Source organism: Echeneis naucrates, chromosome 10, assembly GCF_900963305.1.
Source record: "Echeneis naucrates chromosome 10, fEcheNa1.1, whole genome shotgun sequence".
In the NCBI taxonomy this organism is placed as follows: Eukaryota; Metazoa; Chordata; class Actinopteri; order Carangiformes; family Echeneidae; genus Echeneis; species Echeneis naucrates.
In genome coordinates, this window is record NC_042520.1 from 16656854 (window position 1) to 16673575 (window position 16722).

A 16722-nucleotide genomic window follows, 5' to 3' on the forward strand; every position below is an offset into this window, starting at 1 on the left:
AACCATGATGAATTGCTATCTAAATCACGCCTGTTACTGTTACTTCACCTCAAAGGAATGATGACTTGAACGGGGGTAAAGATACCCCTAGACAGTACAATAGAAAGAGCATATATGAGGAGTTGAGTTGAAATGAAGCTAAAATCTTGGTCAAATATGCATTTAGTGATATCTTGTTAGTTCCAGAGACTTTGAGGGATGTCATTTTTTTCATTTTTGTTTTTGTTTTCTCCTGTTAATCTTCACAATACACTGCCCACAACAACATCCAGAGGGCTTACCTTTTTCCCAGGGTCTGTTCCTTTGCTAGTTGGTGTCTGGGAGAAAATGAAAGGATCACAATCCACTGTGTTGGTACCTGACAACACAAAAAGTTCAATGTCAATGACAGTGTCGTCCACCAGCATTACCTGTTGCTAGTTCATATCCTCTTCATGCTTAGTTTTGGCAGGATTTAATAAATTAGGTTATTGTGTGATGTGTGCGTGTATAAGGGAATAAAATAAAACACATTCTCAGTCTTTATCTTAACTATTAGTGAGCTCTGACACAACAGTACAGCAGTCCACTCAATCACCTTTCTCTTTCTTTCTCCCTCCTTTGTTTCCCTCATATTTCTCTCCACCCCCCTATAAGCTCAAGGAACAGTGCCCTCTTGGTACACCCCCTTACAAAAGAAGCATCCTTGCTTCAGAATAGTTATCTGCAAAACAGTTCATCTTAGACAAACAAATGACAGTACAATGGTAGTATTACAAGAATATTAAAACTAATTGGAATATCAGGAGCAAGCATCAGGTCATTCATCAGGCCTGTAGCATCGTGGAGGACGCATACAACATCCACAACAAGCTTGGTCTCCCATCTGATGAAGGTCCAGCAACTGGGGATATTTCACTGGCAGATCTTGCTCTAACATCTCCCTCTTGTTGCAAGGTAGTAGCGGCTTCCTCAAAAGGAGGAACAACTGTTGCCTGAGTGAGTGCATGTAGGGGCTTTCCCATTCTTGCAAATTGGAAAATGAACATGTCCCAAAAATGACACTTCCAGTTGTGCAATCTCTCTCAAATGGTAAAGTTGAAGGGAGAAGGTGGGGCTGCACACAATATGTTCAAAGTATACCAAACATGAGATGTTAAAAAGTGGGAGGTGCATTTACCAGGCCCATGGGCATGACACAGACCTTTTACAGTCCTCTGCCAAAAGTGAAAGTTGTCTTTGCTTAAGCATACATACTTGATTTGCACTTGCAAGTATCCTGATGAGAGATCTATTGTGTTGAACAAGGCTGAAACTGAGCCGCTCAGGTGAAGAACTGTTGTCTGTTCTGGGTAAGACATGTGCACTGTTAATGGTGACTGAATTTAAGCCTCAGATTTAAAAAAAAAAAAAAAAAAATCCATCATTTTTCCTGATCATCACTACAGGAGAGCCCCAGGGGCTATGACTGACTTTGAGTCCTTCTTAAACATCTCCTTGACATGTGGTTGAAGCAGTGTTTGCATTTTTGGGAATGTGTGGTATCCTTGTTTTCTAACAGGGGATGCATTGTTTGTGTTGCACTTGTGTTTAACAATGTCTGCATTGCATAATCTCTGCTGCTTTTACTAAATACATCCTCATAAAATGAGCAGGGTGTGTAGGTCTAACCTCTCTGAAGCTGTTAAATAACCACACTTAACATCAAATGGATGTTAAGATGGCTATGTTATCACTTGGCAAATTGGATGGCCTGGTGGACACATTACAAATGGGCTGAAGTGAATTAATTCATTGTCAGACACTGTGGTAAAATGTCCTGAATGCACACCTGAATTAAGCACAACAGGTCTATTTGGAGGGTTGATAATGTGTGCAACAGTACATCCATTTTTAGTGCTAGAGAGTGTGTGCACACCTGCAATGCCTTCCATCTCAAGTTGTACGAGTTCAAGCTAGCCGCTGTAGCTGCCTTGGATGCTTGCATTAACAACAGGAGGAATTAGGCCAATCCTGCAGATCAACTCACAGCTTGGAGTGATGAAACAGTGATGCTCTCTGTTATTTGAGCCGTGCAGCTGGCAGGGAAAGGTTTGCTTTTTCTGAGCAGGAGCAAAACATCCTCACCAAAATAGCACAGGCCTTTTTCAATGTGCAAAACTACACAGTGAGAAGCGAGAAGTCACAGCCTGATATGAAGCCTTGGCTGACATTCCTGATGACTTGCACTTAATATGGTAATGTTTGGGATCTGAGCTTAAAGATGATGTCTGGTGTTATGAACTTCTTCTTTACAGGTCTTTTTGCTAAAAACTAAATTGACATTATGGTCTCCTCACTAATAAATGATCGTGGCACCTGAGTCGAGCATGATGTTCAAGGTCACTGCCCTCAGTAATACAATTTACATTGGAGGTGCAGCCTGGACTTGAGGTTTCTGAGCACTCAGTTTCAGCTGCCAAATCTGTCCTACCACTGGAGGTCAGTAATGTACTGCTGTTGGCTACTATTTCTGTAAGGGAGACATATGGAGCTTTTAGTGAGCAGCTGATGAGTGCCCAGCATCACCAGCTAACAAACATTCCCTGATGGGCCATGACCTTAAAAGTCACTCTTGGTCGGATACTGTGGGCTCCCTTCCTAATAACGCTGTAAAGAAACATGTTGAGGATGAGGGTTTCTGTGTGAGGAATCATAATAGGATCTAATGGCACATGTGTGTCTCTCCTTTTTCCTCAAAAGGATTAAAGGTATGGTCTGAGTAGCAGTTATCCCCGTAAGGTGATCTGTACTTGTCAGGTTCTCTATGGGTGTAGTCTCAATGACAGCAGGTAACCTGAAGAGAACACCGCTCAGGTGAAGAATGTTCAGAATATGAATATCCGGTTGGTGAACATCCATGGCCTGACCTTGTGATTTCTGTCTATCTTCTTCCATCTGGGAGAATGTGCGTGCACTCGTCACTTACAGTGCTGCGTGCTGTTTTGCTCATTCAGCCTCTGTCTCAAAATCATTGCTTAAGTCTTTAACAGAACTGCTTTTCTGAATTCAGACCCATTTTCACGTACTAAATTTACTGTTTGAATGGCGTGCAAACTTAGCTTGGGAGACAACAACAAAAGCCTCAGCAATTGCAATGAAATGCACCAAGACATTTTCATATATTGGCGCTATGATGGCTTCTTTCACAAGCTGGCATACATCTGCAGCATATACTTCCATGGCTTCATTGGGTAGTTTATTTTGCCACACAATAAACAGTTGAGGTGGCTGTCTAGTGGGTAATTTAGCTGCTAACACTGTGGGCCTCTTGAATTACCTCAGAGGGGCCAGCCCATAGTTGGATGATCTGTGAGGAAGGGTGGCGGCAGAGCAGTGCCCCATGTGCGCGCCTGGACTGCGGCAAAGTTGACCTGGAGCTCTGGGTCGGCCCCTGCTGGCCGTCACATCCAACGCCGGATGTTATAAGTTTTATTTCTTTCCTTCGTTTATTATTTTCGTTAGTCGGAGATGGGCTACAAAAACATGGCTTCTCAACTCTCTGCGGCTAACAAAGCAAGAACACGTGCATGTAATGGCGGGCTAACTCACTGCACTGAGTGGCGAATCTAAGCAAGCAGCTAATGCAGCTAACGTTAGCTTCTGTCGTGGGAGACTTAGAAAGCTGAGCAGCAACCAAACAGGCGAATTTTCCACAGCAGAAGCATCACACCACTGGTGTAAGGCAATAAAACCAGCCCAAAGACCTCCTGTGTGTTTTATTAAGACTTTTAGTGAGATCAGTCATCTGTCTCCCATTTTATCTCCCCCACTTTCTCTTTCTCGTCTTTCCTCTCCACCCTCCGACAAGCTGAACTAACAGTAAGAGTTGTAAAACTATTTCCTTCACATTTCTGTTGTACACATTTATTTATGTGTAAGTGTGTGATCTACAGTGTAGGTGCCCTATGAGCAGACAGTGGTTATAAATGTCAAAGAGACGATTTTTATTGTCCTACAGAGGTGATTTTTTTTTTCTGCTCCACAGACTGGCTGACCTGGCCTGTTAGCTTCCAGGCTAACATTAGCAGCTCCATGTACTCGGGTGTCTCCGGCTCGGCCCGCCGATGTCCCGTCCTCCAGCGGCCCCCTTTCCGGCGCCTTGTCCCTAGTCTTTGCCGCCTTGTTGGACAAAGTGCTAAACTTTGGTATTCTCACTTTTAAAATTGGCCCACTTGTTCTACGTCTGGCCCTTTTCAACACTAGCTTGTCACCGCCCTTTCCCCCGGGACTCTGTCCGAGGGGCTCAGGTGCCTGCCTGCCGAACCGGGACTCAGGCACAGTGTGACCCGGTGACATCTTCCCGCCTCCCCAACTACAGACACTAAATGTCAGTTTTGCTGTAGCGCCCTCAGCCACAAGGTGGCAGTGTCATCCGGCTGGATGGCTGCAGCAAAAGACTTTTTTATTATTATTTTTTTTAATCAAATGTTACAAAACTACAAGTAAATGTAGTGGTACGAATACATTGTAGTGTGGATCATTTTAATGTTGAATAAAAATAATAGTAAAAAACGAGAAGAAAAGATGAGACATTTTCATTAGATAATTCAGGGGGGAAGTTTCTCCACATTAGGAATGACCTGACACTGACCTCATTCATGATATTTAGTTTCCTTTGTGTACATCTTTCATTTTGACGAAATACAGGGTTTTAGAAGACCAGAAAGGGTTTGCAGAGACAAAAGGCTGGCGGTTTAGGTGAGCTAAAATAACAGCCCTGAAATAAGCCTGAGCTTATAAATACCTCTGACCTGATTCAACCTAACCAACCAGATGTGCCAAAAGAAGAAGAAAGGAGAAAAAAAAGAAAAAAAAAACTTCACAATTATGACTTCAGCTCCCATTTTCAAGAAAACCTTTAGGAGGCACTTCAATTAACATAGGCCTCACAGGAAATACCTGAATAAAAGGGTAGAGCCTTTATTGTGGCAAATCAAAATTAGCCACATAATTCTTCCTCACAGCTGTTTTATTCGTTCAACATCTCACATTACAAATACTTCAAATGTATGCATACAGTTACAAACAGTTGGCAACAAATGAATATATGACATTAGATCTTTGTTTTACTTTAATACTACAAACCAATTATAAAAACTGACGTCTGTATTGTAGCGTAAATTAATCAGGAAAAAAAATATAAAAATTGGAACTTACGTACAAATGTCAAATGACTTAATAAAAATCAAAATATCAGGTAAAAAAAAAAGTTAATAAATATAACCTTCCCAGCATAGAATTAAAAACTATTGAAATTTTGCAATCAAGTAATACTAACAGACATAATATTCTTTTCATCTGAAAATGTGGAGCACAATACAGCAATTAGAAAAACTACACATCAACGAGTTTAACACATCACCCAAAAAATAGAACAAAAATCTGATCAAAATGATAGTTATACATTTCAATTGAAAATATAGCAAATGCTAAATACATTATCGACCTAGTATATACAATGTTTTCAATCACAGTTGCATGGTAGTAGCAAAATAAGTAAATAAGCAAAAAACTAATGTTTAAAAATAAATTCAGATATAAATTATTTTTTTTTCTTGCAGACATCAGCATGAACAATAGGAAACAAATAATGTTTAAATGACTGCATGATTTATATGGATTAAATGACTTACATTGCAGAGATTTGTTTCTGGAAAGAATAAGTATTGCACATCATGGCTCAAAGTTAACTTGCAACATTAAATCACATTCAGGTTATGTCCCATGGCATGCCACATCACAAAGGGGGGTCAAGTGATCACGTCTCCTCATCTATGTCCTACTGAGTGTCCTCTACATTACAAAACACATCCAAAGTGTTGTCACTGTGTAGATTGCATAAACATCATTTCTGTGTAAGGAAGGCAGAATCCATCATATTAAGAGAGGCTACAAGAGAGGTGATCTCAAAGAGATAAGGAAAAGAAAGTCAAAAAGGAAAAAGATCTAGTGCATCACATTAGGTCCTGCATTAACACTAGCCATTTTATTTCCATATTACATTATGCATGCCAAGAATAAGTAGAACTTACAGGCAGTCCCAGAAAGGAGATCTAACAGCTGATATCCACTCCGGTGTTAGAAGGGAAGGTTTGACATTGACTAAAGCCAAAACATTTACCCTAATGTTAATATTAGTGACTACACCTAGGAGCGAAATATCAGAATATTTTTTCAAGACTATCAAAAATCAGTTTAGAAAGTCCTTGTCATGCCTGTAAGTATGTTTATTAGGACAGAGGAGAATCCATATATGACTGGCTAATGATAGCCTTATTATTATTTTTTTCATTTTTATCTACAGAATCACACCAATGCACCAGACAATTTTCAGATTTACCAGCACTTAAATATATAAAAGCTAATTGAAAATTATATTAATATCATTCATTTTCTTTTTAAATTAAGTTTACCATAAATGCAGATCTCTTAGTAACAAAGGTACAAAATTATTTTTCACCAAGTGAAAAAAATGAGGTATTGCAAAAGGAGTTCTCCCATCTGTGAAAAATGTGCCTAAAATGACTATTGAAAAAAATATTTAGAAAAGTAGTGCATAATAAATGTATATATGTTCATGACAAAATAATCAGCTATAAAACACTGTACAAAAATCAGCAGGCCATGTATAAAATAATATCTTTATCTCTGTGACAGCAAATTCTAGCTACTACCATATCCAACCACAACACTTGTGATAGAAGCTCCAGTCATGGTAGAGCGTGCAGTGGTACACCATGAGGACAGCTCAGGGAGACTGGACTGTGCATTCCCATTAGTTTATACTACATTAGCATGTTAGCTTCCAGTGCTAATATCCCTGACAATATAAAGTGAGCAAATACTACTGCCAATACCTGAGCCCTGAGGGCTGTGTCTTTATAAGCTGAAACCCACAAACTGAAACTTCAGACAACTCCAGCCTTTCATCTGTCATATGAAAAGAGGACACAACATTATCCTGTAAACCCTCAGATCATTTTCTGCTTTTGATGATGCATTTAGGCCAATCTTTGGTTTGTCCTTTCTGGTTACAAAGTGTCAACTTTTAAACCAAGACCTAAAAACTCATGCCAACAATAAACATGTGTGCCAGACTGAGGGGAGATTTTTTTTTTTTTTTTGACACCTCCAGATGCTTTACACTGAGCTGCTCGAAAAACCCAGTTGTCCAACCATCTGAAACTCCTGTTCCTCCTCTATTCAAACCAACCATTTGCACTCAACCTTTGGTAAATGGTACAATTGTTCTCTAATCCTGCAAGCAAAAAGTAAGAAAATGCATCCTTCTTAAACTCAATTTCTATAGTTAGTATACTGATTTAGATATGATGGACCTCACTTAAATTTTATGTTAACTCTTGACAACAAATGTAAGCAGCTTTGCCAGCTAACGCGAAAAGAAAGTACAGTCAAGTCAGAAAAATGTCTAAACCAAATCCAATGCATCCATATGCTCATGCACACTCAAAGTCAAAACATAAATGGGATTTCACTCTCTTCTTAGTATTTACTTCTTTTAGAAGGCCCAATTTAAAAAATGAAATAAAAAATAACTTATGTTTTTTCTTTTTTAACTAAAAGAAAAGTGCATTTATTTTTCATATCATAGCCCATCCCTAACTGCCCCCCTTTCTCAGTCTCCCTCCCTTGCCCTCTCGCCTTCAGTTCCAGCGGAAGGAGATGTGTCGTGGTCGGTCCCCTCCCTCCTTCACCAGCGGCTTGTGAAACTCACGGCCAGCGCGGGAGTGAATGGCTGCCCAGCAGTACTCACAGTAGTACTGCAGACAGGTCACATTGGCGCAGAAGAAAGGCGCAAACTTCCCCCCACAGCGAGTGCCCTGGCACTCATCACACAGCTGGTCATCCAGGACATATGGCTTCACTTCCACCTGTGAGGGAGGTGAATGATGACAGGAAAACTGTCAACAGTCAAGCTGAGAAAGCATCATGTTGGCTAAATGGAAATGAATATTTAACAAAGGCCACCTTGCACTTTTAGGACCTGAACATGATGCTGCTTACCCGTTTATCAATCTCCCCATGCTGCAGTTGAACAAATCGGGCACTAATGGCTGCAATGTAGCTTTGCTGATTGGAGAAGGCCACTCGTCCTGCCCCTTTAGGATACTTAAGTTCAGGGTCTGTGTCGATCCCAGCATAACACACTCCCCCATACAGACGGTCCATGATCATGGCAAGCTCCACTGGGAAAGCAATGCAGAATCTGTTTAATTTCTGTCATAGTAGATTAATATAAAGCAGTTTGAGGTGACCATAGACCGCTACCTGCACGTAAGGGACGAGGGACACCTCCTACAAAGATAGTCTTTCTTGGGTCCAATGGTTGCGAGCCATCCATTACAAAGTCACTGTCGTTAAGGTTCCAGGGCCGAATTTGGACCTTAAAAAAAAAAACAAACAAACAAACAAACAAACCAAACAAACATCAATTTCCTTCGTTATAAACAAGACACATTTTAGATTGCTTATGTTTTAGTCATCAGAGTACATAAATGTGAGAAATACTGAACTGAACTACTAAATAAATAAATAGTATGCGTTAGGCAAAGTGGGTAACAAGCAGTTTAACAGAATAACACACTCACAGGCTTGTCTTTGATTGTGGGGCTAGAGACACACAGGTAGAGCTTTCCATCCTCCTGAATGCAGGCATCAATGAGAGCCTGAACCGAGCTCTCATCTTGAAACAGCAGGAATGCGTATCCTGCAATAGTTTGACAAACAGAACAATGAGCACACACACAACAAGGAAATACTCATTATCATCACCATGTGAACACACTGGCACAAATACAATGTTAAACTTGTTTGCCTAACCTTTTGGTGGAAAGTAGGACTTGCTTTCTGCCTTGTGAGGCCAGTCAACAAACAAATGACCAAATCGACGGAAACTGGCAGTGATTTCATCTGAAAATAGGAAACTCTTCGTAAATCCAAGTAAGTCAATGAATCAATTCCTAATTTTACAGAAACAGGCAGAATGTTCTGTCACATTGCAAAAATGTATGTTATCAAGTGCAATCAACTCTCAAAATTAATTTAGAAAAAAAGTTTCTCTATTAGATCCAAAGCAAAAAAAAAAAAAAAAAAAGTTTAATATTGTAGCATTGTGTATATCGTAATCTACAGTGACAGAGATAAGAAAACTGTCTAAAAAAGTATCCACTGTAGCAATAACATGCCTTTACCTTCATCTATGTCTGGAGGTAGCCCTCCAACAAAAACCTTGCGAGAATAACGTTCCACGCGTTCACCATTTAGATGAGGGAAACAGTGGGCTGAACCAAGCCCCTGGTCACCTGACTCATCCTCTCCAAAAGAGCGCTCATCCTCCATGGGGAACAGAGAGGAGTGACCTAGTGGAGAGAATGATCTAGATTACACATGTTGGCTCACCACAGTGAGGCTGAACCAGAGTTTTTACTGTTTATGAGAGTGTATTAATACAATTTGGGGGGGGGGGGGGGGGGGGTTGATTGGATGTGAATATATTACATTATGTTGAGAAACACATACAACAGCAGCCATGATTACCATTTTAATGACACATTTAAAAGCCTCAGTGTTATTGCTACTGTGTCTTAGAACGCAACCTTTAAAAGGCTTTTGTCTGACAGGAAAAAGGGGTTCACACCCTGACACCATTCAAGGCAGAAATATTCAGTGACAATGAAAAGTCAGGCAGACAAAAACAGAAGCAAAACAACAAAGCAGTAATCATTTCAGGGTCATTATTGCTTTCTATTGAAAAAAAAAAAAAAAAAAAAGCGAATTGAAATACATTCACAAACTTTACCTCGTCTTCTGCCATAACTTCTCGCTGCATGTAAAACAACACAAAACACTTTTGAAATGGATTTTTGAGGCACATCAATGTACATCAGCAAAACACTGTTAGAGCTGGAAATGTATTTGCTGCATCACCACACAAAATGGCTGCTGTGTCTACAAAGTAACAGCTATCCTGATTTTCCAATAGCCCAAATGCTCTTCAAATTTAATATGTAAACCTTTTGTTTGAGGGGGCAGAGACAACAACTGACATCATCACCCCCACAGCTGCCCTCAAAAAAAAAAAAAATAAAAAAAACTTTACAAAAAACCACCACAGAAAACAGTGCCTGAATTTGCTCTTTACAGTCTCTTAACCTCCCAAACCACATTATTTTTCTTCTTTCTATTTGAATAGCCATGGTTGTGAACAGCATAGCAGAAAGCTTTAAAACAAGTAATGACTTCAGTCATTTTGTTTTTACACTTTTTATACAATACACCTCAGGCTAGTTATTTGGTATTCAGAGGTTTTGCTTCTATAATTTATGTGATCTCACATAAAAAGCTCATTTTTAAATCAAGCACTATTAAAGAGCAATGAGGCTCAGACTTTCATTGAAATGACCAGAATTACTTCTTATCTGCATTTGGTAGGCAATTATTTCAAGCTCTGACCTCTGCTACACTACTGCATATTTGTATACATGTTATTTACATACCATTCATAGGTAGAGGCCCATCTCCACCCTGGTGGGAGAAGCTGTATCGTCCTGTGTGACAAAAACAGTAAAGTCCTTAGAATACCAAGTAATGAAATGAATCCCACATATAGTAACGTGAATTCCTTTCACTTAAATATGCATAACTTCAAAACCCACTGACATTATGCGTCAGTGGTTTGGAGTAACATTCTCTTGTGCGTTATTCAGGAAAAGGGTTGACACACATTTGAGGAACGTGATTTGGTCAAACATCAAACAATCAAACAGTGCTGCAAAAGTAGTTCAGGGTATTCTTATTAATGTAATACTACATGCAAGAAAAATACTGGAATAAGTCCAAAAAAGCAACTTTGTTTTGAAAAGCATGCAAATTATAACTATAATCGTGAGGAAGTCTACATGTAAATGAAGCAATGGAAAATATGCTCAGGACAAACAGCAGGAAGGCTGCACAAGTGATCAAGGAGAAGTTTCAAAAAGGAAAGTACATGCATCAGCTGGCCAGGATTAGCTTCAGCAGAGCTGGCTGTGATGGGGAAAGAGGTTATTTTAAGATTGACTGTAACAAAACCGAACAGCAATGTTTTATTAATAGGAGAGTTAGATCTTAGAGTCTCTACTGCTAAAATGCTGCAGGTGATGATTCTGACAAATTACAGAGAGGCACACAGAAATATATGCTCACGTAAGACTGAACAGTAACTAGTCTGAACGGTTCTAATGCATGCAATGCTACAATTGTAACATATATATAGTTTCTGTTCTGACACAAAAATTTGCAAATCATATCAGAAAGATACAAATATCATTCAAATTACAAATGATCAAAGAATCACACCAAACATAGGTGTAGTGCTAGCATTTAGCATTTTTGAAAGATACCGCTAAGAACACATTTTGGCAGGTACTAATGAATTAGTTGAGTTTAATATTATGAACTTTGGGTGATACTAGCCAGCATATTACCCATATATCTCAGGTAACATTGTCCTACAGAAAGAGCTTGAATGACAGCCCTACATATAACTCAATAATACTAAATATCAGTTGGAAAAGCTCATCAATAATTCATTTAGGTTGGGATCAAACTATTTTATGCTACAAGACAAGTTTAAAAATTATCAGCATCATTATAATAATTACAAGATGCATCAACAAAGAGGTGTACACTGTCTGAAAGCCAAAGCAATGGATTGAAAAAACATTTACCATCTAGAATAAGATGATGCCATCAAACTGATCAAGTGCAACTAACACTATTGACCAAACTAGCATTTTCTACATTTTCTATTTGGTCCACCTGCTATTGATAGTCAGGCTTCAAGGACTTAAGTCTGGCTGTCAACACAATCAAATGCTTGGATTGTGAAATAAAACCCAATTTCTCCTTCCTGTCAAATACATGCAACAAACGGCTGTATTTATCTAGAGCCAGCTGTGACAAAACCTATCCCATCCTCATCATTGTTAGTGTGGGAACCAACCTTTCAAGGACTCCTGCTCAGCCCTCATAATGTCAATCAGTGAGTTCTCCAGAGAGTGCATACTGAAACCATCAAAGGAACGTGTTCTCTCCTGCTGAAAGGGAAGAAGACAACAATTAGTCTCTCCTCACTTCCCAAATCACATCTAAAGTAGCACAAGTTGCAAAGGCCCCAATATAATTTGCTATGACACTAATAGCTAATAAAAAAATGCTATCCCCACAGAGCCTTCACATGAAACCACTATAAACAGAAAAATGGATCCCACAGCCTGTAGCACAAAATCACCCGTATATCTTGCCCATTAAAAAAAATAAATAAATAAAAAAAATCACATCTTTCTAGTTACTGAAAGCATGATATAAAGACATACCATTATGAAGTTTGAGAAGTGGCTCCTTTAACTTGACCAATTTCAAATATTTCTAATGCAAATTCTAATTGAATAGCCCGAGGTGAAAATATGATTTTGAAACCATAGCACAAAGAAAGTAAAAGCTATAAAGAACAATATCACCACTACAGAGAGAGCTTTACTTTGTATCTAATTCAGCTGAGATCATGCAAAACTGCAGTGGAGCACAAGACTTCTGAAATCAGGACAAGAGGAAGGCTATGTGATCAGAGCAGATGATAAGAGTGCTCTCCTTCATCCAGATGATCTGGATAAGACGTCAGACATAAGCACACACACATTAAGTTGCAATTCATCCGCTTAGTTTTCTTAACTGTCATGTATTCCATTTTTCTCAATGGCCTATTTGTTAAATTTGATACAGATGACCATGTTTAACAGGATCATTAGCCCCAGGAAGGGAGAGAGACTCATTGACATTTTCATTGTTTAAGCCCACAGCCAAAGTTCATTTCTGGTTTCAAATGAACTGTAATTTATTTCTTGTAGCTTTCAGACCTCCTGGTTGCTCTCTTAACATTAGAGTGTTACCGACATGCTATGCTCACCTGAAAAGGGTAGATGCTGTCACTCCGGCTGATACTGTCCTCCACCCAGCCCTTGTGACTGAAGTTAGAGCTATTTCTGGGGAACTTTTGAGAGGGAATCTGTAGAATAAATAGATGAGTTTCATAGAAATCTTCTCACTAAATGAGTGAAAATTAATGGTATCTTAATAAATTGTGACTCATCTACCTGGTTGTTGGAGAAGGACTTTTTTAGTGGCGAAATGGAGTTAAGGCCAGTCATGCCTCCACCTACCCCACGGCGGTACTCTCGAACACCCTGTGTCCCTCCCCAGCCACCATACCCACCAGGGCTCCAGGAGGTGGATGTGGGAGTGGAGGGGCTCTGATAGTTTCCCCAAGGTGAAGGAGGCTTGTTCTGAGTTGGAGTGAGGTGGGGCAGTTGGGTGAATGGTCCAGTGCGATGAGGATGCGGAGGAAAGGAAGGCTGGGGTGGATGAGGACTTGCTGGGGAGCGCCTATGTTGCTGTGGGACTCCCTGACCATGGGGGTGATAGTGTTGAGGGTGTGGTGTGGGTGCATGATGCTGGGAGACTGCTCCAATCTGAGGGGAGAAACTCCCCCCGGCCCCAAAGCCTGGGCCAGCATGGTGGGAGAAGTTTGGGAACAATAGGGGAGGTCCATTGGCACTGGATCCAGCTGGACCAAAGAACCCTCCAACATCTTCCCCAACCACAGGAGACTGGGTGGATGGGACAGCAGGGGACCAGTTGTTAAAACTGGTCAGTGAAGATGAGGAGGTGTTGGACTGTGCACCGCTTGTACCCATTCCCAGGTTGTCCTGGTAGTCAAACCCACTTAGTACTGGGGATTCCATCCTGAGTTTCTCCTTCCCACTGCTACATTCCAATGAGCCCTTCTCCAGTGAGCCATCTTCAGGAAGAGCTCCCTCAAGCTCTCCTAGGCCTCCCCCAGCCTCCTGCTGGCCTGGAGACAAGGCCTGAGGCTGAGTCTGGACCTGAGACTTCTCCTGCATGTCCTGGAGGTCCAAGGCCTTGGACTTGTCTGACTCCAGAATCTCATCTTGCATGTTAGTGTGTTGGGCTACAGCAGGGAACAGCCAAGCATTGCCCCCATTGGTGGAGCAGGTGTTGTTTACGAAGGAAGGGGGGCTAGGGGGGTTTGACGGGTGGTGAGGGTGCTGGGGCTGGAGGTGAGGAGGGATCCTTACAGGGAAAGCAGATTTGTTACCGCTGCTGTTCTTCACCAGAACTCCAAACCCGTAGTCCCCCATTTAGGACACACAGTATATCTTCAGTTGACTTTGGGCTTTCACCGTCTTCTTGATTCTGAAATGTAGGTTGAGGAGGTTTTGGGGGTAGGAAGGAGAGAAAAAAATAAGAGCATAGGAGTGTTATACCTAAAAAAAATAAATAAATAAATACAAAATAAAAAACAAAAATCCAGAGAGAAAAATAAACCTAAACAAAACAACCCTCACCAAACGCAGTAAACGTGCTTGGGCTGCACCCTGCCTGGTCTTGTGATGCAATCAATGAAATTAAATCATTGACTCACTTAGCCATGGCAAAGGCCTACATGAAATGTAACACTCGGATTGCGGACAGACGACCCCTGAAAACACCCAGCCTGAGCAGCACAGGCAGCTAGCAGCCCGAGCTGACGTCTCCAAAGGTCGTTATGCAGCTAGCAGCAAGCTAACAGCTGCTCAGCCACCTTCCATGTGCCCCATTAATCAGGTCAATTTTAAAGTACGTTTATGCAGCACTGTGCGTCTGTGAACGCCTCACCGCTGCGGGGGGAAGGGGGGGGGGGCACTGCACCGACACCTACCGAATAATCTCCCGTTTCCAGCAATGACCTCCCGGTACAGAACCATTTAAATACGGGGAAATGTTGATGACGTCTCCTGTCTGCTGTGAATATGGGGTAGTTCCCTTCAAGGAGCCACCGGGCTCTCGGATAAAGCCGATCACCGCAGCTCGGTACCGGGACGGACCGACGGGAACACGTTCCCACCGAGGGTCGGTGACGGTCACGCAGCCGCTGGCGACGACGGCTCGGCGGAAATTGGTGTATGGCTCTTTAAACGACCTCGTCTGTATCGTGTCCTGTGTGTTCAATGTCACACAGCCTAGCAAAGCCTGTCATCATTTTTCACATCTCGAAATAACCCGACAGGAGCTCGGCAGTCGGCCTCACGGCCTCAAAAGCCTGTGTGTTTGGTGAAAGGTCGGACATAGCTACCTTCAGTTCGACGTCATGACCTTATCGCTTTGATGTTGCCATATTTTAGCGTTTTTCCTCTTTCTGCATTTCCTTGGCAGCCGGTGTTAATGGTCTCCTCTCTCTTCTAGATGACAGCTGGGCCAGTCGGGAGACACTTCCGTCTACAAGCCCCGCCCTGGCAATCAGCCACTAGCCACTGGGCAGCAGGAGTCCCCTCAGGAGCCCCGCCCATTCAGCCTCAAACCTGACACCTGATTGGAAGACTGCTGCAAAGACACGCCCATAGCACGCCTTTTCAATGAATGACACATACGGTCAAGACGCTCAACCCCCAAATAAGGATGCCTGCAAATCAATGGGAGGACTTGTATTAAAAAAAAAAAGGAAGAAAAGAAAAGAAAAGAAATTGATTCAAGAAAATTGCTCTCTAAATCCGCCATCATTATAAGAAGGCTTTTGTAATATAGTGGTTCCATAAGCCAATGGAAGGCAAAGAGTTACAGATTCAAGGTCTAATATTGACAAACATGTCCTAAATGCAGATGAGATGGTTTGGCTAAGCAAATGTCTTTTCTCTTCAGAGCTTGTGGCAGTTGTTCAGGCCCTGAAATGCAAACAGTCATAGATAGTTGGATCACTTTCCTTTTTTAAAGAGGTTCTATTTGCAGCACTTCAGAGCTTGATTAATTTTCACTTTTGTCAGCTCATATGATCATATACTTTCATTTTTAGTCTTCCACACAGGATATCAGGCCAGAGCTTCGTATGTGTATGCCTTTCTGCTGAAGCTGAAACAATAAAACCTAAAGGCCCACCCACTTGAGGAGGAAAGAGTATCCTGTTTAAGACATACAGTATTACATTACTCACATAGAGTAAAATTACCTGTTTTAAATATGCTGAACCAAAGGTAAGTAAGTATGGTATATAATTATCCTGACTACAAATTTTGTGTAATTCAGCAATTATGTTGGGACAATACACATTTTGTTTGAGGAAGCAGCAGCAACTGACAAAGACACTTAGTGTCAGTTACTTGTTGCCCCAACCTTTAGGAGTATTATTCAGTGCCATTTTGTTGAGTTACTCTTGTTAACACACAGTTCCACCCCCCTCAGGCAGACCCACCCTTTATTTGTATCCTGTGGTAGCAGCAGCACATATCACCCCACCCCTCTCTAATGTGCTGCAGGGCTCGTCAGGGTGGTTGAACAACACAGTACTGTTTGTCTTGAGCTTCTGGTTTCTTGTTAAAAATAACAGACAGTAGGTCCAGGTGTTACTGGTTTGATATTCTCAGATCAGTATTGACCGACTGCGTGAGATAACTATGGTATGGGCAAATCTGTGCATTTGGAGGCGTGTACCTTCAGTTTATGTGTGCTGCTATCCACTATAGGGCTTTTGAGGCCTACAGTGGTGGGTTGTCACTGTTTTCCCTGTGAGTAACACACTCTGTCTTCCCCAGTGAAACTGAGCTGTGCTGCAGAGGTTGTGCTCATTTTACTTTGTTAAAAAGGTCAGCA

At 41.3% G+C, this 16722-nt stretch overlaps 1 protein-coding gene across 4 annotated transcripts; it reads right to left on the reverse strand.

The window, feature by feature from the left end:
• Window positions 1–7082: 7082 nt before the first annotated feature.
• On the reverse strand, window positions 7083–15370 carry LOC115049980 (cytoplasmic polyadenylation element-binding protein 4-like). 4 transcript variants are annotated; one of them, XM_029512659.1, is made up of 12 exons: window positions 15215–15370; window positions 13176–14295; window positions 12989–13087; window positions 12026–12116; window positions 10539–10589; window positions 9842–9865; window positions 9234–9401; window positions 8863–8952; window positions 8631–8749; window positions 8311–8425; window positions 8047–8228; window positions 7083–7913 (listed from the first exon to the last, which is right to left on the reverse strand). In XM_029512659.1, exons 2-12 carry the CDS (start codon window positions 14238–14240, stop codon window positions 7686–7688), a joined length of 2232 nt encoding a protein of 743 aa, XP_029368519.1. In that variant the 5' UTR covers window positions 14241–14295; window positions 15215–15370; the 3' UTR covers window positions 7083–7685. The 4 variants fall into 4 exon arrangements, with proteins under 4 accessions (XP_029368519.1, XP_029368518.1, XP_029368521.1 ...); XM_029512658.1 differs by having other exon boundaries at window positions 12026–12119; XM_029512661.1 differs by lacking the exon at window positions 9842–9865.
• Between the last annotated feature and the right edge of the window lie 1352 nt (window positions 15371–16722).